General features: G+C 45.9%; 1 protein-coding gene and 1 long non-coding RNA gene across 3 annotated transcripts in view; one reads left to right on the forward strand and one right to left on the reverse strand.

The window, feature by feature from the left end:
- LOC132648077 (uncharacterized) overlaps positions 1 to 22,463 on the forward strand; it is a 130,116-nt gene that overhangs the window by 46,381 nt on the left and 61,272 nt on the right. The gene's annotated exons all lie outside the window — the stretch shown is intronic.
- The window catches only part of Plekhm3 (pleckstrin homology domain containing M3), a 163,981-nt gene continuing 143,110 nt past the window's right edge, over positions 1,593 to 22,463 (reverse strand). For both annotated transcript variants that reach the window (XM_021642033.2, XM_021642032.2), the window contains one exon: positions 1,593 to 7,556. In XM_021642033.2, coding sequence (XP_021497708.1) covers positions 7,379 to 7,556 — 178 coding nt within the window. In that variant the 3' untranslated portion in view covers positions 1,593 to 7,378. The remainder of the gene's footprint in view (positions 7,557 to 22,463) is intronic.

A 22,463-nucleotide genomic window follows, 5' to 3' on the forward strand; every position in this document is an offset into this window, starting at 1 on the left:
CATTGACTGAAGCCATCTTTTGAGCCGACATCAAAGGACAGAGTAAGCCCACGAGGGAGAACCAAATTGTGCCTTTTGAGCCTGGCGGAGATGAACAAGATGTCAGTTGTCTCCCAGCCTCTGACGGCATCGGGAGCCTTCCCTCTCAAAGTGCCTGAGCGCTGCTAACCCAGACCTCATGTACGCTAGCAGTGACCTGTTGAGTGTGGGCTCTGTGGGCTCTGACTTCGTCCTGAGTCTAGTTTTTCAAGGTGAAACATTAACCCGTTTCCTTCTGTTATGGACTGTGGCAGGCTAGGTGTGAGGATGAAGTCCAGTTCACCCCGGGGCAGAGTGTGGGGCTGGGCTGCTTTCCTGTGTGGACAGGCAGGGCAGGGCAGGGCAGGGCCTGATTTGGGTGTGTCTAGGGAGCAAGGCTCAGGGTTCACCCTTGGCAAATGTTTAGCCAGAAATGCCTTTGCTAGTCTCCTTTCAATGTCCTTCTTTGGGAAAGTGAGTTGCAATGGTGCTTTGGAAAGGCTCCAAGGAGACAGGTGTTGCGCCCTCAGGCCTTTTTGGTAAAGGGGCAAGGGCCAGCCGGGGCAGAAGGCAGTTGCCTATTTTTAATAAATTCTCAGCTCTCTGAGGCTACTCAAGAGCAAAGATACCTGCGCTTTATTTTCTTTTTCTTATTTTGAGGCTGAGTCGATGTATGGTTATATAAACCAGGCCGGCCTCCAACTCGCAGAGATTCTCCCGCCTCAGGAGTACTCCGGAGTCCCGAAATGAAAGGCGTGCCATCATGCCCAGATCTTTACTTTCTTTACTCCCAGGGTATCGTCCTCTGCCGCAGCCATTCTCAGTACTGGCTGACTGGCTCTTGCCCTTCCCATATGGAGTGAGCTAGGGAAGGGATAGGAGAACTGCCAGGAGCCACCTCAGGACATTTGCCTCAGCTGCTCCAGCCCAGCAACGAGCGCCCACAACAGGACACTGCATCTTTCACGTTATACCATTGTCCTGCTTCGTTTTTATTGTCAACCTGACCCAGCCAGGAGTCACCTGAGGTGAGAGTCTCAACGGAGGCGCGGCCTAGATCATGTCTCGATTCGATCGGCCTGTGGACCCCTTCCTCCCCAAGACGCTTTTGTCGTGGTGTTTACCACATCAACAGAAAGCAAAGCTCAACCAGTATTTTCTGTAAACACAGAAAGGCTGACTGCAGTATGGAGTCATAAGTTGAGATGTAACCGACACTTTAAACACCAGCAGGCCTGGAGAGACGGCTCAGCTGTGAAGAACACTGGCTGTTCTTCCAGAGGGTCCAGGTCTGGATCCCAGCACCCACAGGATGGCTCACAACCACCTGTAAATCCATTCTAGGGGAGCCAGTGGCCCCTTCTGAATTCCTTGGGTGCCAAATATGAATGTAGTATACAGATATATCCATAAAATAAAATAAAAAAGCTTTACTCATTCCATAAAAGTATATAACCTACTCTCAACAGACCTCAAATCTTGATTTGGTATCAATGTCAAGGGCTCATTTCTCCCTTTCCTAAAACAAACAAACAAGCAAACCCGAAACACTCTAGTATTCAATAAAGCTAACGTGAGAGAAAGAACTTTCATTGTTTATTGAGAAGGAGAGAACTTTATACATTAGGAACAGGTACACTTAAATTATGTGACAGATAATTGTAAAAACTGAGAATGTCAACAGCACAACCTCAATTTTATACTATTACAGTTACTTTCTTAAAAAAAATAATGTAAACAAAAATATGGATAAATTATCCAAAACAAAAGGCAATAAAATCCAGACAACAGAGAACACATGAATTAGCACATTAGCTATTACAAAAACCCAACAGAGTGAAGGAACAGCTCAAATGCAAAATCCTAATTGCTTCTGTACCGCATGAGCAGGGGTAAGGGGGAACGACTTGGACCCGATCCAGGAGCCCGAGAACAAGCTGTACAGAAACTTGTGCATCACCGAACTCTTGCTCTTCACCTGCAGTCTTGGCATTCTCCCCCTTTCACCATTCCCTAGAGACCGCTAATAACTGTTTACAGTACGAGCCTGACAGGCGAGCAAAGGCAGAGCCCTCCGGCGAAGCCTGCTCTGGGGGCTCAGTGGACTACCCAGGCTGCACACAGCTACACTGTCATCACCATGCATCCCAGAGGCTTCCCACTTCCCACAGGTGGTAAATGAAGAACATTTGTATACAGTAAAGGGGCAGGGGAAGAAATCCTTGTGTCGGTGTCACGTTTGAACCTAATAAAGACTAAGTTTGTAGACTCTGACGTTCAGTTCTGGGTAGCTAGTTTTCTTTCTTTCCCCGTTGACCTTGGTGACATGACATTCCCCTGAGTTTCGTTAATGAAAGCAGGCAAACAGAGTGGCTAAGAAACACCGTAAAATAAGGTCAAAACACTGTATGATTATGTCTTCTTATTTCCTGGTCAAAGTGCCAATGGTACTGAAGAAACCCATGTTTCCCTCAAATAACGTGTTTGCAGCGTGAATCCCTTCACTTGTGGAGTTAAGGCACCGGGGTAAGCAAAGGTGGAAGGTGCAGCATGCATCATGGGCTAGAGAGGCTCCAGGCGTCCTGCACGCCGAGGAGGAGCTGGCAGGGAAGAGCAGAGGGGTCCATAGTCAGCTGAAGGGTCCTGCAGGCTTCAAGTGGGTCAGAGACTAGACTAGACTATAAGGCACTCCTACAGGGAAAACGGTGGGAGGGAAGAGCCATCGGCCAGCTGTCCACTAGGTGGTTTATTAGCATGAGTCTCAAATCCAGACCAGGTTTGAGGACAAAAGGCAGGAAAATCAAGGGAGGGGACAGGGCTGGATTGCAGCTTCCACAGCCTGCCAGAGGGGCCCCACTGTGGAAAAGCTACTACTACAGGTGTCTTGTTCGTCTGGCCTGGGAAACAACTGGCTTCATTAGGGAGCTGTCTAAAACAATGAGCAGCCAGTGGCCTCTTCTCCCTCAGGGAGGAACCACAGAGCAGCCGATGTCCCTCGCACCAGCGCCTCCCATCACACCAGCGCTTGCTTTACGGAGACCACGCCATGACCACCACGAACCCACTTAACTCAAACCTCTCAAATGCTGGAGAGTCTGGGGGTCCACACTTTCCCTTTTACCCAGAGTTTTACAGTGATGCAGATTTTTTTTTTTTTTTAATCTCAGTCCTGCACCTACTAAAACATACCTGAAAAAAAATTCTGAGTTAAAGAGTTTTGAATCCAAAGAAAGGACAGAATTGCCTACACAGAGAGACTGCTGGGCACTGACACTTAACTGTCAAGACACTGTGGTCCCCCCCCACCCCGTGACAGAGGCCAGCATTGGTTAGGTTAGCTGAGGGGATTGTAGTAACCTGGGGTCGGGCGAGCAGAAAGGGGCAGGGCGCTGACCCAGTGAGTCCTCACCCAGGATAAAGAGGAAGGATGGTGGCCCCAACCAAGCCAAGGAGGAAAGAGCTAGCTTCTTTCCCTTGTCTCAAATTTCTGACTTCTCCACATTATTTCAGAAGATGAAAAGCACTATAGAAAACTGCCAGAACAGAATTGCACACATCTCTATTTAACATGAGAAACAAAATAAAGTCTGTGTTGGAAGCAGGCAGTATTCTGACAAAGGGTCAAAGATTAGTTCCTAATGTGGCTCTTCCAATAAAGCATAGAGAGCAGACAGTGCTAGTCTGCAGGGCTCGACCTGAACTAGCAGTAGAATGTCCACTTCCTGCTGTCATCGGTGCTCAGTGGGTGTGGCATCACTGTGGTCCTGTTCTCTTAGGTAGTTTGTGTCTGTGGGTTTTTTCTTTGTTTGTTTGTTTGTTTTGCCCCACAGATAGAGAATGAACTTGCAGGGCTAGAAGCCAAGCCTCCTTGAGGAGGTGCAGAAAGAAATTCATTGGTGCTCGCATTCAGTGTGCGCACATGACAAGCATTGCTCCCGGAGGCCGGACCTCATCAGAGGCTGCGCTGCAGCTCAGCCACAGGGACAGGGTGACAGAGACACCTTTGCTTTGGGGCGGCCGAGGGGAATCACGACACTGGGCTATGTCGGGACTGTATTGGAACCTGCAAATCCCGAGGCACTGTAGTCATACGCTCTCTCTCTTTTTGGTGGAGGCCTATTATAGAGGAATCCAGAAGCGGTTATCCTCTCAGCTCATCAGATGTGAAAGCTCCCAAGAGGTAGCCCTTACTCAACCATGAAGTCAAGGGGACGGCAGAGCGTTTACATGTTTTCACGTCGAGCTGCTTTCAACTTTGGGAGCGGGCGGCCCTGGAGGCCTCTGCCCCCATCGCACTGACTGCCTTTCCAGCACTCCCGGCCTTCCTGCTGCGGTGCAAACGCAGGTCTATTTTAGGAACTGGCTTCTTAACCGTGGGGTTGGGTGCCAACACTTCCCCCAGGCTGCACGGTGTCACACATGAGCTTCTGGCACTAGCAGGAGGGAATTCTTGTGCTACGCCAGGGAATGGGCCTGGACTCCACTGGCAGCTCCGGGAGATTAATGGACAGACCATTTTCCATCAGGCTTTACGTGTATGCTGTTTACTGAGATGCAGAAGGGAGGTGGAGACCCACAGGCTTGCGTTTGTTTCGATGGTTTCTAAGCATTAGAGCAACTGCCCCGCACTGCACCGAGGGATCTGTTAGACCTGGGAACCGTAGGGGCCTTCACGCACTTTACGGCCTTCTGGACTGAAAATAGCAATTTTGAATTTTCATGGCAGACCCAACTCCTAAGCTGGATCCACTGTGTCCTATCAGATCCTGGTGGTGGTGGCAGAGGTGGTTGTTGTGAGCCCACGGCTGGCATGGGCCAGACTATTAGGGATGTACAACAGAATGAAACAGAAGTAGCGGGCACACAGCTCCAGTTCTAGATCGCTGATGACAGCCCCCTTATCTTTTCCCCTTTAAAAAACTTAAGAGAAAGCAAGGTCAGGGAAAGTGTGTAGGAGCTCCCAAGGTCTGCTCATGTATAGCAGGGCCCTCTAAGTGGGCAGTGGGGACAGCTCTGGTGTCTTGAGCAGGGATCCAAATTTCACCCTTGACCTTGGGTACCTGTGAGTTGGGGCAGGACTCAGGGAAAACCTGGGGTGGGGTGGGGTGGGGGCTCTGTCCTTCAGGTCTGTGCTCAGTGTGCTGGGAACAGCCTCTCTGCCAGTTAGAATCACAGATACATTAATTACAGCAAAGGCAGAGTGCAAGCTGCAGTGACAGGGATTTGGGGGTGGAGAGGGAAGGCACCGTGCCACGGGAGCACATCTGTTTTATAATAAGCAGGTCTATAATTCTCTAGTGAAAGATCATGTTCTGCTCTCTTCGCCGAGGCTGGAAAGTATAAATACTGTATTTCACGAAGGGGAGGAGGAAGGGAGATACTCAAATTTGTTTGCCTGTTTCACCAAGTGTTTGCCTGTTTCACCAAGTGTTTGCGACTTCCCACCCGCCTCTCGCCTGTCTGCCACTGCAGTGAGGGGGTGTCAACCTGCCTCCCCAAGAGTTTATAAGAGGCACCAGGAAGTGTCTGATAAACAGGCCCTGGCCTTTTACTAAGTTGCATGCCTTGGTTATAGGTTCTGGGGAGCCAGGAAATAGGGGTGTGCACAGGGCTCAGCTCTGTGGGCTGGGGCCAAAGGAATGGTGTGGGCTGAGAGGTGAAGTGCTTACCCCGTCAGCTCAGTGTCTCCTGGTGGACAGAGCTTCAAGAGCTGGTGCGTGTGGGGAGGGACATGGAGCTGAAGTGGATACATTCTCTGTGAGCCAGTATTTCCACCAGATCTGAACAGCAGTGAAAATCTGAAAGGGTGGAAGCGCGGGCAACGGGTGCTCACTGTGAAAGACATACAAATTACTTCCTTGTGAATGTACTTTCCTGCCTTGGAAAGGGTTAAGGCAGAACGAATGCTGGCCATCAGGTTCCCAGTGCCATTCTAGCAGCCATCTTGGTCACAGTGACAACTACACGGGCTCTTCCAAAGGGTTGCAGAGGGGGGACAGTACCCTCCAAAGAGCACAGCGACTCATTTCTCATGCCTGTCATATTACATACTTTTTGTGTTGCTATAAGGTGGCAACTATCTACATATGTATCTACTTATTTCAGCAATATTAACTTAATTAATTCTATTTATGTTTGGTATTTTCTTAATAGTTTAGGTTTGCATTTTTCAAAATGTTACTTTTTAATAGCTTTTAATAAGTGTATAATTTTTAATTTTAAATATTTAAAAAAATAATTAAAAACAAGTAAAGCCAGGTATGGTGGTACACACCTGTAATCCCACCATTTGGAGGCTGAGGCAGCAGGATCACAAGTTTGAGGCTAGCCAGGGATATACAGCAAGACCCTGTCTTAGAATATAGCCCCATTCCAAACAAACCCAACACCCAGAATACAAAAGCAAGAGTGGTTACATGGATTGACTAAAGGTCAAGAGTGGGGGACAATGAGAAATAAAACATTCAGAAGTGGCCAGGCATTGTCTGTGAAGGACTCTAGGAAAGCAGACGTCGCGCCCCGCCAGATGCGAGCAGGATACTCTACCTAGCAGACTATGCACAGATATGCTTGAGGATGATCCTGGGACATTTCCTCCTGGCCAGCACCGTAAAAAACAACTGGAAAATGTCCTCCACGCCATGCTTGAAAACGCTCTTAGGGCACCCATGCACTCTCTGGCAGGCATCGTGGAGTCTCATCATGAGGCAGGTGCTGAGCTTCGTACCAGCAAACAGATGGAGGAGTGACTGGCCCCTGAGGTCCTTCTGGACTCACACTCGGGGATTAACTTCAAACCCAGGGTAGCTCTGCTCCTGAAGGTTTCTGTTGGAAGAAGGAGCCCTCTAGCTTTTGGCTGTGTGCTGTTTCACTGTTCCTGCCTCTGCCAAGGACTCCGGGACCTGGAAGGATCCCGAAGCACTCTTGTGTTTTAGAGATTTCCTTCTGAGGCAGATTCCTTGCCTCAATTTCCCCAGCAAATGCTGAATAAAATTTAGTAACAACCCAAGGCTTTGCTTCAAGAAATGCTTCCTCCAATGCCTTGCAGTAGACAGGCCCTTGGAGCCAATGTGAGTATGTGGGTCTGAAATACAGAGTAGCGTGTGTAAACCACACTTGCTGGGAGCGAGCAGCTGGATTGCATGGCCAAGTGTAACTCAGCTATGTGTAGTCTAGCCACAGGATCTCTGTGGACCTTTAGAACAATGAGTTACACAAAGCATACATACAGGACGTATCAGTGTATATAGAATAAATAAATAACTTATCTATCTACATCTAGCTGAAGAAGGAACAGCCTCGTCTGCACGGGCATGAATGGCCCTTGGGTGGTGGTGGGGGAGTGTGGCCAGGCCCGCAGTCAGGTGTTCTGGTAAGACAGCTCGAACATGGCGCACGCCTCCTCCAGGCTCTCATCCACGTTCAGCTGCCGCCAGAAGGACTTCTGCTTCTTCTGCAGCTCCCGGCGGACGCAGCGTGGGCAGGGGACAGACTTCTCTCTGCACTCGGAATGGAAGACAGCTCCACAGCTTTCACACCTGCAAGAGCCAACCATGGAGCCGGTGAGCAGAATGCAGAGCGCAACAGTCTGTGGGGCCCCAGTGAAACCTGGGGCCCTCTCCATCCCTCTGGACAGCCCTGTCCCTGGGAAGAGGCATAATTGAGAGACGCGGCTGTCTGTTTCCAAAAGGCTCAACGTTAGATTTCACTAATGACTGTTTTCCTGTGATCGGAACCAGCCCCAGGAGACCCTGGCTTGGGTGGAATCAACACTGACCCTGTGACGCTGGTTGAGTGACAACAGGCAGCAGGAGGCCTTGTGTGCCTGTTTCCTCTCCACCACAAAGAAGAGCAGAAACCCCAAGGTGAAGTGCAGAGAAGGAAGCCTGATGGCAGCAGCACCACCACTCGCTGGGGAGCATTCTGCTTCAGCCCTCTTGACTCACTGACTTCATGTGTTAGTTTGGGAAGGTAAAATGGCACATTCTCATTCTCTGATGATGTCCTGAGGCCTATTACTCTGAGCGCTTTTTAAAATTAGGAAAATCCTCCCACCTTTAAAAACCTACCTGTATGACCTAAGTGTGAACAAGGAAGAGTGGAAGGGTGGGAGAGAAAACATTTTCTCGCCAGCAGGGCAGATTTGGTAATGTATGGAGAGGAGACATTCCAGATGGATGACTGGGTGCTTGTCTGGCTTAGTGAGTCTATAGGGGAGTCTGTCTCTGCAGCTTGTTTTCACTGTGAGGTTCTCAGGAATGACCTCGGCTGCTCCAGCCAGTGTCCTGCTCATGTGCGCACATGAGCTGTGACAGGGGACTTTCACCTCATCCTGGGAGCCCATGGGGTTGACTACTCCATCTTGTCTAGCCCTGGACTGGTGTCACATGCAGCTGTTTGCAAGGTTCACCCTGGGCTTTTCAGTCTTGGGTCTGGGGTATCTCAGGCCACCGTTCCCTGACGTGCGAGTGTTCTACCTGTAGCAGCACCCTGCATGACTCAGTGGCTTGGCCCGGCGAGGGTCTTCCCACTCACCCACCCATGCCCTGTGGAGGAGGCAGTGACTTGGCCGAAGCTCTCGGGAAGGACTGGTGAAGAGGTGGCCAACGCTGGCTTCCTGCCCCCAGCAGTACCCGCTCCCAGCTCAGCTCTCCCATCTGAGGGGACTGCAGCTACATATCAAGATGAGGACTTGTGTCCCCCTGGGGATCCCATGAAGGAGTTCAACCCCCCAAGGTGACCCCTATTGGTGACAGAGTATCTAGGCAGTCCTAGGGTGCTAATTAAGGTGCGGTGCGTCCTGGGCTAATTGCCCTAGTGTCCTTAAGACAAGAAGCAGAGATTCAGTATGTTAGCATCTCTCTTCCTTGCACTATGTGGAACCATTAGTGAGCCTAAGAAGCCCGCATCAAAACCCATCCTGCTCGCACTTCGCTCTAACCTTCCAGTTCCCAGTGCTGGGAGAACCACGCCTCTGAGCCACCCTGCCCGTGGAATCTGGTGTGTGCTATCCATGCCAGAGGATGCCCTGGAGCAAGCGACTTCACTGGTGAGCATTAGTGTCTTCATCAGTGGAGATAACAGCAACAGTCATCACACTGGGCTGCTGCAGGCCCTGGATGAGATCATGGGTAAAGCGTCCAGCAGTTCCTGGCCCAGGATAAGCTGTGTCCCTCAGGCATCTGTGAAGCCTCTCTGCAGCCTCACTTCACCTGTGTCAGTGTGTGGCCTGGACAGCCCCATCAAGTCCCTCATTTCACAGAGCAGGAAATTACGCTTCCCAAAGGCCTAGGGATCATCTCCTGAGCACACAGAGAGCTAGAGCAAGAGTTGTCACTGAGATGGAGAACTACTGGCACCAGCTACCGGTGGCCACACTGCTCGCGATCTGAGCGAGTATGTGCATGAGCCGGGGGCACAGAGCTTTGAGGGAATGCCAGTGTCAAGTCACATGTCTCTGTAGCTGGGCCATCCTGGGTGGACTGCTGCTTTCTTGATGAGCTGTTGGCTACTTTCTGGAGCTGCTGACCATGACTTATGACTTCCTCCTAACTACTAGGCTGCCGTGAGAGTACCGTGAGCAGATACGAGTGGAAGGGCCCTGCAAACAGAAGTGACAGAGCCCTTTCAGGGGACTTTGATGCTGCCTCCTAGACACTGGCTCTGCTGGACCCAGCTGGGTCACCCTTCCCTACCCTTCCACTCCTGCCAGTCAGGATTAAGGTCAGATCCAGGTCTCCTAGTGTCTCTGTCTGGACTAGCTATCCCCTAGTGGCAGTGGCTTTGTCCCCACTGGGTCACACCTCTGTAAGTTCCTATCATTAAATGACACTAATGGTAGCTTTATCAAATGAATTTCCTCAGGGCTGGTCATAGATTTATACACCCAGGGACATGGCCCTAAGGCAGTGACTGATAAGGAGAAAACACCCAGTTCCCCAGTGCCACTCCCTTATCTCTGCTGATACCAGGCCTGCAGTGAGGGAAGAGATTGAGCTTTATCAGATATTTCTGGTGCAAAAAGCACCCCTAGAGTGAGGGGGGACCAGTGCACCTGCTTGGTCTAGCCAAAGGTCAGTAACTGAAAAAAGTGCGAGATAAAGAAATTAATGAGTTCAAAATAGAACCAAGGCTTATTTTCTAACAATTTGTAACCCTGGAGGCATTTTCACCTGTGGTATGGATATACGGATCAATGACGTTCCCAAATTCAGACAATCAGCTGTTAGCTCCCTCCCACCAAGCTCCCCGATTTTCATTTTAGAGAACAGTGGCAAGCCAGGCATGGTGGCACGTTAAATCCCTGCACTTAGGAGGCAGAGGCGGGTGGATTTCTGAGTTTGAGGCCAGCCTGGCTTATATGGGGAATCCAGGGCCAGCAAGAGTTACAGTGAGACCTTATCCCAGACAGACAAACAAATAATCAACAAAACCCTAAAAAATGGCAGAAAAAAGGAAGAGAAATTAAAATCTGTTGTTATACAAAATTAATAAAGGTCTGTAATAGAAGTGTGATGCTTTGCAGGGCCAGCAAAGCATCTGCAAGTGCAGCAGACAGCTCTGCTCTTCTGGCAAACAGGCTCTATTTCAGAGAGGTCGCACCAGGAAAGATGGTTGGCTCCTCTGGGTTAGCTGTCCTTTGACTATTTTAAATGTGACTCAGGAGCTGTGAAGAAGGCTCAGCACTAACAGCCTCTCCCTCTGCCGAGGACCGGGGTCGATTCCTGGCCCTCATATGGCAGCACAGCCTGTAACCCCAGCCCCGGGGAGACAGAGACTACCAGATCTCTGCAGCTCAGTGGCCAGCCAGTCCAGGCAACTCGGTGAGTAGCAGACAACGGTGAGGGACAGCGTCTCAAAAACCAAAGTGGATGACGCCAAGGAATGATCCCTGAGGTTGACCTCTGACCTTCACACATACCAAGGACACACGTGCACCTTCACAGAGACTCACCTCTCCACATAAAACAAGAAGAAAGTAAGACTCACCCCACCCAATTTTTCAGGAGTATGTCTTTTATGCCAGACAAATCTATCACTGTAATCATCTCTGACTGCAAACGGAAAAGTCCCACATCAATTGAAGGCCAGTGTCTATATGCCTGAGTCCCCTGGCCAGGTGACAAGAGTTCTCTGGTTGTTGCAGTTAGCTACCGAAAACAACGTGTCTTACAGGACGTGACTGCAGGCAGAGGTGTTTGCTATTGACCAAAGGCATACAGGGGATTTTTTTCCATTTCTTTTTTTGTAGGTGCAGCCATTGCTTCATGAGTCTAGGAATCTCAGTCTCAGCACCACTGACATTTTGGGTGGGATTTTCTTCAGAGGAAGGGCCTGTCCTGTCGCTGTAGGATGATTCTCTACTCAGTAGCCAGAGCACCCACCCCCAACCCCTGAGCTGTGACAATGAGCAATATCTCCACACACTGACAATATCTGTGGAAGTCAAAATAATACCTGCTGACCTAACTATCTTGAAATGAAACCACAGAGGAGTGCCCAGTGGGTTAGGTGACACCCTTCCCACCTGCTAGCTTATATTCTTGCCAAGCAACAAGGCCCAGTTCAGTACTCTAATCCACGTCATTCTCAAAACAATTTATCTTCAACAAAGCATGTGATAAAAACACCTGAACAGATAAGTACTGATTATCCTGTTGTTTCTGAAGTTATTTAGAATATCATTTAGGAAGTCAAGGGGTTTGGATGTAGGTCAGTGGTAGAGAGCTTATGCAATAAGACCCTAGGTTTGATTCTCAACACTGGAAAAGAGAAAGGTCAAAGGCCAGATGTGGTACAATCCCAGCATATAAGGAGGCTGAGGCAAGAAGGGTGGACGATTGAGATTCTATTTCCAAAAGTAAGATCAAATCAAGCATGATATAAACACCTACAATAGAACACATCACTTCGTAACTCAACTTTTTACCAGCTCACAGGGGCTTTTCAACTCTATCCCAAAGCTGTCCTGTTGGCTGGCTCTCAGCTGCACTCACTAGCTTTTTCAATCAATTTCTCTGAGGTCTTTCTTTTATACCTTCATGCCCTACCCAGACCATGAGGCAAATCAGAGCTTTTTTCTTTTTTTGCATGTACTTTATATAAAGTAGATTGCTTTGTGAACTGTGAAGTTGCTTCAGCCAGCTCTGCTGTGAAAGCAGCGCAGGAGAGCATCCATGAGGCTGCTATGGCACAGGCGAGCACACTAGAGTAAGGAGCCTGAGTTCTTGGTTCAGCTTGGCATGAGGCATGTCACAGGGCACTGGGCAAGTTACTCTGTCTTTGAAGCTACTTCTCTACACTGCTTGGGTTAGATGATCTCTAAAGCGTCTTCTAATATGCAGATATGAGGGGTGAGTAGGAGACGCTATTTGGGCACGGGTACTCTCCTCTTCTCCACGCTCTGTGGGAGAATGAGTGCCAGTGAGCACTGGCTGCTTCCTCTCCAGAAAGTCTCAAACTGAAAAGCCAAATGAGAGGGCCACTAAGGGGTGTGTTACATTTTAGTTTCATTCACTTGTCTTACTTAAGCTACAGGATGGGCTACATGAATTAGACAGTTTCAGGTTGTTCTGCGGTGACCCATGAAGGGCAGGGAGGGTCTGGTTCTGGACACAGCAAAATCAGTGGCAGCAGAAAGGACACTGGCGATCTGTTTCTGTGAAAGAAAGCTCTAGGGAATATTACTGTTTATCTGTACACCCTTCTTTGGAAGAGGTGTAGGGGTTGCCCACTATTTTGGGGCAATATAAATCATATTTTGCTTCTTAGGAAATATTTCTTCGTGTAAAACTATCCATTTTATGAACAGTTTTGACCTAAAAGTTATCTTATTTAGCCCATGGCAAGTAAGGGAGACATTCACAGTCTAGAAATCTAATCACCACAGACTGAACAGACACGTTTTATTATGGCTATTGAATCCAAGAACCAGAACCTACTACAACCTACTTGAGCTACAGCCATGCAAGGGGAAAGCTTTGCTTTTCAAATCTTATGGCAAAGAAGCAAGAATTCCTGGCTGCAGACTGTTTCCTGTTCTGGAATGCTGATGATGTGAGACCAATTAGAGACAGGCTTGATGGCTTCGTTTGCCCCCTTCCAGACTCAAACTGCACACAGGGAGGTCACAGGAAACTGCTAAAGGACACTGACCCCGTGGAGGTCACTACACTGCTTCTGCTCATTCGTGTCAGGTTCTCCTCCCGCTGCGTTTTCATTTTTGGCTCAGGCAATGGCCTTGGATATTTTATTTGGATTAAAATTCAGGCTTCAGTTTGTTGGCCTTCTGACAAGGAAAGGACAGGCCTTAAAAGAAGGAAGTATAGAGCCTTGGTTAATTTCCACTCTGTAGAGCCCGTGATGAACGCGGTGAATGGAAGAAATGAGTATATGCTATGAGCATGCGAGTGCCATTTTACATATGGCTGCTATATAAGGTGTCCATACAGTCCTGACCTATCATTGACTTTTTCAATAGAGCAAGAAGATTATTTAAATCTTTTAGCTAAGTGAAGTAGCGATTGGAGCCTGACCACTTTAATGTTTGGGCTTGCTGTTTTCTCCTGTCATTGAGGATATACATAAAAGAAAAACAAAAACCGTGTAAATTCCTTAAATAGTAAACTGTCTGGTGTCATGCATGAGTAGGCCTGTATATCTGTAGATGTACACACTTTATGCACCTATGCACGGTAAAATACACAGAAGCTGTTATTAAAGGTCCTAAGGCAAAATGAACAAAGTACAATGTTAAAAATAAGACTTAGGGCCACTTTTTGTGGGAAGTAGAAAGTTTAAGTTAATGAGACGCTGACAAACAGTTTTAGCAAGAAACTGATTATGAGTGAGTTCTGATGAACTGGGTGAGGCAAGCAGTGGCCGGGGCACTCTCAACAGGTGATATAAGTCTAGGTTGACCAGAAATCTGACAGTACAAACACTCCTTTATTTTGTCAGCAGAACCAGGAGTCAGAGAACAAGGGACATGGACATCTTTGTTAATAGGGCAAAGGTCTTGCAGAGAGTTCATAATGTATACAGGTACAATGCAGGGAGCATTATATTTGACTACAACATATTTGGGGTCACTCACTGTGATTCCCACCCATCCCCCAATCCTCCCTTTTGAATTTTAAAATAGGCAGCAACTACGTGGCCTTTGTTTACAGTGTGGTGTGATGGTGGTAGTGGTAGTGTGTGTGTACATAAATCAGCTTTTTAAAATCTGAAAACTACTTCTTTGAGTTAGGCATTGTTTGTTTTCTGAAGTCTATTAAGTCTGCCTATAAGTTCGTGGATATAATACAAAACAATAACTGGTGGCTTTTGTGGCCCCAAGCTTTCGGCTTGGTTCTGGTGCTGTGATTTGAATCTGGCCCTCCTCCAGTTAGCAGTCACATAGCTCTTCAGGTTATTTACCACACACCTCAACTCTTGGAAAGACAACTGGCATGTGCTGTAATGACGCTTTTATCTGCCCTTTAAGCCTGAGTTAATTAAGGAAGCGTTTTCTCTGGTTGCAGCCCACAAAGCACTGGGCTCTCTTTGGTCCTGGACTTTGAGTTTGTCAGCTAAGCCTGGCTAATACCTATTACAAAAGCTTTACTTACAATCTGGATTCAAAATAGAATGCAAACAAGGGTTAATTAATTCATTTGTTAATTTTGCTACCCTACTGGGGACATCAACTTACCATCATCCTTTGTGCAAATGCTTAATAAGTCCTTCCTGCTAATCTGTGGCCTGGGAGAGAAATCAGCCATACTCTAGGGTGTGTTTAAAAGCACAACAAATTTGATGTGAATGCGAGAGAGTCTGGGGGAAAAGTAACATTTGACACTAAATCTGCATCCTAAGATTTACCTGGCAGTCACTATAATTCTCAAGGGGGAAAAATGCCCACCTTTTCTTGGGATTACTTCACAGAAATACATTTGCTGCTAGAGAAAGTAAAGGCACTGCAGAAGATTTAAACATTTCTGTGACTGCTGCCAGAACTGGAACACATTCTAGATGTAGCTACTGGGGACTAGAAACAAGAGCAGTGGTTCTCTGTTCAGATTCCTCAGTGGCTCCAATGCCTGGAGGTTAAGAATGCCTGGAGAGGCCTGGCTGAGACAGAGCCAGCTGAGCAGCAGAATGCAGTTAGGGTAATGCAGATCACAGCAAGGGATCTTGGCTTCCCCCTGCACTTCTGTTGACTCACTGGTTATATTTTAATTTAAAATAAAAGTTTTAACTACCAAGTATTTATGAAAGATGCCTTTAAAAGGAAGTCATTCATCTAGGACTCTGACTGGGACTCACTTAGCAGAGCTGAGTTCATCACTTAGTAGAGCCAAAACAAGAGCAAGTTTCCGAGCCTGAGTGTGTTAGAAAATGCAGAGAGAGTCCAGAAAATAAGCCTAGTTTTACGAGCAGCATGAGCTGTTTAGGAATACAATCTTGGTTACTGATGTGAATTTCGAAGGAACAAGGCAGTTATTACTTTATATTATTTCCTTATTTATCTCTTGCCACTGAGGCCATTCTTTTAACAAGATGGCATTACATAATTTTCTCATGTTTTTTCCTAGGCCAGTGTTGCTAGACAAAGAAATCCCTGGGGAACACTTCAGCTTGGGCTGTAGCAACAGCTGTGCCAACCAATAGCTTCCTCTTGACAGTCTCAGATGGTGGCCTGAGCAAGACCTGCAGGCTCGGGAGAGGGAAACTGAGATGAGAAACTCTCTTTTCGGCGGAGTTAGCCTGGGAGGATCCCTTAATGTGCACAGGCCTGTCTCCTAACAGTCTACTGTGAATAGGCTTGCACGGGAGCGGAGGCTGTCACCTCCCCCGACGGAAGCTTTGACATCCACCTCATCAGTGACTCTGAAGCCCTGACACTATCTAAAGCCCACTCTCGCTGTTACCTTAAGACCGCTCCCTAACTCTGCACTCTTCTCTGCTGGGGAAATCTGCTCAATCTCTTTGCACTCTACATTTTGAAGATTTTTCTGTCTGATCGCTGATGGCTCATGTAAGCTGCTATTCAGCTGTGTCTTTTCATGTAAATTTCCTTTTTTCCCTAGCACCAATGATCTCCTACTTTCTAGGAGAGAAAGATGTGAACTCCCTTCTTGAGGAAAGGCTTGACTACACTTCATCATCTTCCCACACTAGAACTTGCAGTTTACATTAAATCTACTCAAGCACAGTGGCTTCGTCTGTTTCCAAGGCTGGATTTGAACCAGAGTCAGGTTCAGTACTTAAGTCTGCCTATTATTTTATTAGTTTTATTGTAAGATGAGTCACACATTTCTGGTTTTCACATGAAATTTTTTTTCATATATTGCTGTCTTTTCTTGTTTTCTCATTAAAAGGCTATCTGATTCGTCCCATTGGTTGTGGGAACAAAAATTACTGCAACCACACCAAAAGTGAGACTAGTTCAGGGTGGCAGTCATTCACAAGATAGGTTTATGGTTTTTCCAAATCTCAGGGCTAGTGCTCTGGCAACAAGGTAAGACAGAAATGGCCACTGAGACTTAGCAGCCTAACGTTCCATGAGTCATATGTGTGGTACAGAGGCCCATTCTCCTCTGTTGGGGGTGGGAGTCTCTGGCAGGTGACTACTGATTCTCTCTGGTGCTGTTGAGCTCTGTGCTCTGGTATGCTTTGGTCCAGACAGCACCATTCAGACAGCACGAGTGTGTATAGTATCCATGCTGTCTTTCTGTGTACCTTCAATACTCTGAGAGCATCGGGGACAGAACGGATAATTACTATTGCTGCTTATGGAGTACAGGTGTTTACTGTTGCAGCATTGTTGTGTGGCTTACTACGCTACTTAATAAAGGTACTTAATGAAGACATGGTAATATGATAGTGTGTCAGAGAAGGCATTAAAACAAAAATAATTTTTAACATGACAACTTTAGTGACACTACCATGTCCATTCTCAAAATTCACTGTATGGAAAATAATTACAACATATACACACACATGACAAAGCAAAGATACTTTTGCACCTTTTGTAATTTAAAAGCACAAAATAGTTAATTCAGAACAAACTGCTCAGTCTACAGAGTCAATGTTTTTTGTGTGGAAAGGTAAACACTTTCTGTCTTCCCATTGTGTATTCAGGTTACTTATTTACAGTCCCAGGGGGAAGAAAAAGTGTACACTAACAAGAAACCTAAAAGATGTTTTGAAATCAAGTCATCTGAGTAGTTTTACTAAGCTCAGACATTTAAAGTCTTTCCTCTCTGATATTAGAGGCTTCACTGCCCCAGTAAAATACATCTGTCTCTAACGGATGTTAGCCAATACTCAAAAGTCCTATATTCTGCTCATGTCTACTTCAATAAAAACTTCCTAAAAATAGTTTAAAAGCTAATTTTAAAGGTCTGTCATTAAAATTTTAGAATCATTTATACAGAATGTGACTAAGTTAAAATGAAACAAACCACTGATTCATTCACATACTCATTCGTGAATTACTCAGCGAGCAGTTCCTATGTGCTGCTTGGGATGGAGCAGTGAGCAAAACAGGAAAAGTTCATTAAAAGGATCTTACAAAATGGTAGGCAGAATCACAGTTTCAGTTTGTATCTTAAGCTCCTTAGGTAAGGAGTATCAAAATCAGTCAATTTGCTTGAACATTATATAAAACAATACATAAACATTATATAAAAATGCTTCACACCTCAAGGATAGAAAAAAAGTGCTCATACCTTTTGTTAATACATATTGGTGCCATCAGTCTGGTAGGTCCAGAGGGGACCAGGGTGGCATGTCAGAGGTCATCTAGCAACTAAGAGGCAAAGTTAATGATATCTATACTTGTTCATCCCTTTCCCATTCATCTTTCCATGAACCAGCCTGTCACTACTAATTAGAGGGATCCTAATACTATTCATTCATTTATTTACTTATTTGAACATAGTTTTTTTTTTTCCACACAGTATTTTCTAATTCAGTAATTTATTTAGTTTTATTTTATGTGCATTGGTATTTTTCCTGCATGTGTGAGGGTGCTGGGTCCCCTGGAACTGAAGGTATAGACAGTTGTAAACTACCATGTGGGTGCTGGGAATTGAACCTGGGTCCCCTGGAACAGCCAGTGCTCTTAACCACTGAGCTATCACTCCAGCCCATATTCTGATTTAATAATTTTTAAGCAATTAAAATTTATCCTTTGTAAGTACTCATCGGTAAACATTTATAGATTAGATTATATTTGGATTCAGAGATGGAAGATAGAAGACTGCATTTCAACATGACTCCATTTTATATGTTCATATGTAAATATATAAATAATATATGTGTAGAAAAATAGTAAATTATGGAGAATTTCTTTATGGTTGTGTGTACTTTTCAGATCATTTAGAATGAGCATCGGTTCATTTTATAGTCAGAAATGAAAGCGTGGCTGTAAACAATGACGGCCACTTTTCTCTCTAAACAACAGACTGTTAGGTCATCTGGCATGTGCACAGACAGGGCAGTGTAGCCTGGATACCGAACTTGAAAGTTAGGAAGGAACATGTCTTGACAGCGCCTATTGAAATGACCAAACGCAATGGTGGCCTCACCATGAGGACTGTAGCTATCAAGAGGCTAATGGCATACAGGGTGGGGTGAGGCCCAAGTGTTTCATGCAAGGTTTGGCTATATTAGCAGACATTCTGAAGTGTTTAGGTATGTGAATATGGAGTTGGCCAAGGTGCAACGTTATATACCAAGTTAATTCTTTAAATAAAGTTTTTTTTTTTCCTTTTCTTTTCTTTTTAAAGCAAAAGAAAATAAAAGACTTCCTGTCCTCACTGCCAAACCACCCAACAGTGTGCTAAAAAGTTTATTTTCTTTCCTTCAAAGCAAGGAAAACCTTCACTGACACAGCAAATACATCAATACATGGATGGGTTGGCAGTCATGAGACCGAAGAAGAGCATCTTGGGTTTTATTACCTTGTTCCTGTCATTAACAAGCTTTCTAGACTCTTTTTCCCCCTCCCCAGATATCTACATGGTCTCTGAAGATCCTTCCATCTACAGACAGGGACGACTCTAAATCCGGCAGCACTCTACTAGAGAGCCATCAACAAGGTGCCCAGCACTTAAATCCCAGGGCAGAAAGCAGCTGGCAGACAGAAGCAGGTGTTTTCCCAGACATGGCTCCTAGGACAGGAACCCAGGTTTCCTCTGGCTCTTTCTGAGATCATACACCTTATTACAATACTCCCTGAGTGGGCTGCTCCCCAAGAAAAGCCACAGAAAGGAAATATCATTAAAAAAAGACTATAGACATTGGGGGTAAGTTCTTCCCTCCCTAAGCCTGGCCCAGCTGAGGCTGTTGCCCTCTGTTGTTGAACAGGATGTAACAGGACTGCCAAGCATAGCCCACAAACCTGGTAATTAGGTGCACTGACAGTGTTTGCTTTGGAGCCATTTACCAACAAAGGAATGTGTCAGGCTGATTAGTGAGAAAAGGGTATGTAATGTGTGTGTATTTAAGTCCACATGAGGCCATAATCCAGGAATTCGGTCTGTTTGAGCAAGGGCTCTCAGAAATGAAGGCTGAATAAATAGGAAGCTACGGTGGAACACTCCAAGATTCTGGATGGCACTTCTTTCTTCTCTTAAGCTTTATTCCACCTGCACCCCCTCCCCGTTTCTCTCTCTCCCCCTTACCTCTTTCTTTCCCCCTACCTCTCTCTCTCTCTTTTCCTCCCTCTCTCACACACATAATGCAGATGAAACATCTAACATTCAATTCTCTTAAAAAATAATGAACTTGAAAAATGGAAGAGTTTTTATGAGGTTGCTGGCAAATGTGCAGTTTATTATTTTGGCACATAAGTGACAAGTTTATCTGACATCTTCTCTTCATGGAGACTCTCCATATGCCCTGCTAGTGGGCAAGTAAAATGCAAATAGAGTAGGAGAAAAGAAACAGCTTTTTTTTTTTTTTTTTTTTTGAGACAGGATCTCACTATGTAGACTCGACTAGTCTGGAACTCTGGATGCAGACCAGGCTGGCCTCAAACTCACATGAATCCATTTCTCTCTGCTGGAGTTAAAGGCATGTGCAGCAACACCTTACCTGAAAACACAGATCTTAATGTCACTACCCAAGCTGTGCTAAGAAAAACTCTGTATCTAGCCTGTTGGATGGGAGGAAAGCATTCAGCGGTTAGATCACAACACAGCTTCCGTTTTTCTTTGGAAACCTTTGTTGGCTTGACTGCTGTGAGGCATTTGGAGCTCCATGTGTAGGTGAGGTGTGAAGACGGGCAGAAAGAGCCAATGTAGAGAACAGTACCTATGCCCCAACAAGCTCAGGTCCCCAGGGGAAGGCAGGATGGTAGGGATGTCAACAAAATGCAAAACGACAAAAGCATTTTCAATAGCTTAAGTATACTAGGAAGACTTCACGTCCTTTTGCACAAACTGGACGATTTTGGAGTTTGGCCAGATAGGTGAAAGTAACAGGCTGCATTTTTAAGGTCCTTGGGAGCAGTTTTTTTCCCTTTCCATTTCCCTTTCTTATGTGAACTAATGTGGCAAAAGAGATGTCAGCACAGAAATGTGGAGCTCCTTTGGAGCCTCACTAGCTATGGGCATTTAGGTGAGGCCAATGTTCATTCATTCTCAAGATAAAGCGAAGAAAGTTCTTCGACAGTGTGAAGACCGGATGTGGTGAGAGAGTGTGTTGGCTCAGCTGGTGAGAACCCAGTATAAGTTCAAGGTCCTGTGAGTCATCCTCACTGCTTGGAGAAGAAATCAACTACATAAAAAAAAAGCCACAAGCAACGTTTAGTCTGTACTGTTTCTTCTTACTGTTGTTGTTGTTATTATTTGTGTTTTTATAAGACAGGGTCTCCCTAGGAAGCTAGGACTGGCCTGGAACTCATTATATAGACTGGGCTGGCTTCAAACATAGAGATCACCTGCCTCTGCCTTCCTAGTGCTGGGGTTAAGGGTATTCACACTAGATCTAGCTCAGTCTGTGCTTTTGAACTCTTACATTCAAAACTTAACTTAAAACAACAAAGCCTTTTAGAAGAGTAATGCCTGATCTGTAGGTGCCCTGGGTACAGAGGAAGAATGTTATTCTGAGGTCTTTCCAAGGGCAAGCTGGACAGACTAACCTTCCTGCCAAAGCAACCCCATAAATGGCAGGTCAGTGGCTCCAACCTGTGTACAAGCTGAGTCTATGTCATACTTCTATAATGACACCATAGATTTGGAAACCTTGAAATTCCCTTAACTAATCGGTTCATTTAAAGTGTTGTCAGCATTCATGATCTAACAAAACAGTCAAAGTCTATGGAACACACACACTGTGAGGACACTAAACTCAGTGTTGTGAATAATCTTCTTACGTACATCAAAAGGGTATAGAGGTCAAAAAGTGCTGGAGTGGCATGTTTTCTATATTTGAATATCAGTGGGGAAAACTTTCTTGTCATCTAAAAAAAAAAAAAAATTAGGCAAGCCAAATGGAGCAGGACAGAGGACTGAAGGATGGCACTAACTTGGGGATGGCTGGCTGAGCTAACAGGTCTCTTTCAAGATGCACACAGTGTTTTAAAATTAAAATTAATTAGGAATGGCACCTTCACAGAAATCCCGAGGACAGGATGTCTCCTCAGCAGAATCAGGAAGGGGTCCTTGATAACAAGAGATGATTGCAGAGGTGTGGAGATGATGAAAGAAATTTGCACAGGAGACAATTTAAAATTATAAACCAACTAAAAACCTAAGTCCCCGGGTCAGTGTAAACTTATGCAATGTTTGTGCCCACTGTTTCTCCTTAAGTCTTCTGCTAATCTCCCGACTTGTAATTCTCTAAGGTAGAGCTCTTATTTCTCATTTTCTCAGGGGTGTGTTGTCTCTATTTCTCCAGGATGTGGGATTCTGCCATTGTCTTAATGAATGTTTGTTCCTCCTAAAGCCATGCTTCTCTTGTACCCTTTCACAGGTAAATGCTGGATTAGGCTTAGTTACGGAATGGTCTTTCTATTGTATGTAAATCTTGCTGTCTGGACATTGGGGGGTTCTTAGTTAAGTAGATGTAGGTGTTTCATTTGTGTCTGAGAAGCTTAGGATAGTGCAACAATCTGGAGTTAAGGGAAGGTACCCTCAGCTTCCACAGACAACCTCACTGCCGAGGGATACAGGGTGTCAAAGCTCCCTTATCCCTGTCACAACAGCCACTCCTTCACTTAACAACAAAAATGTGTATCTGCCCATCACATCTGACCATGGCTTATTGCTCCAGGTGTCTAAACTCCCAGGGGAGCAAATAAAGGGACAACTGACAAGCACATCTCTAGGGAGGCACCTTTAAAGGCAGATCGAAGATATCTTTCCAATTACATTTAGGGTGTACCCTGCAGACTTCTTTGAAGGCTTCAGCTACAGGAGAAGCAGTGGTGTCTGATGAACAGCACGGAT

This window comes from Meriones unguiculatus, chromosome 15 (assembly GCF_030254825.1).
Source record: "Meriones unguiculatus strain TT.TT164.6M chromosome 15, Bangor_MerUng_6.1, whole genome shotgun sequence".
Lineage (NCBI taxonomy): Eukaryota > Metazoa > Chordata > Mammalia > Rodentia > Muridae > Meriones > Meriones unguiculatus.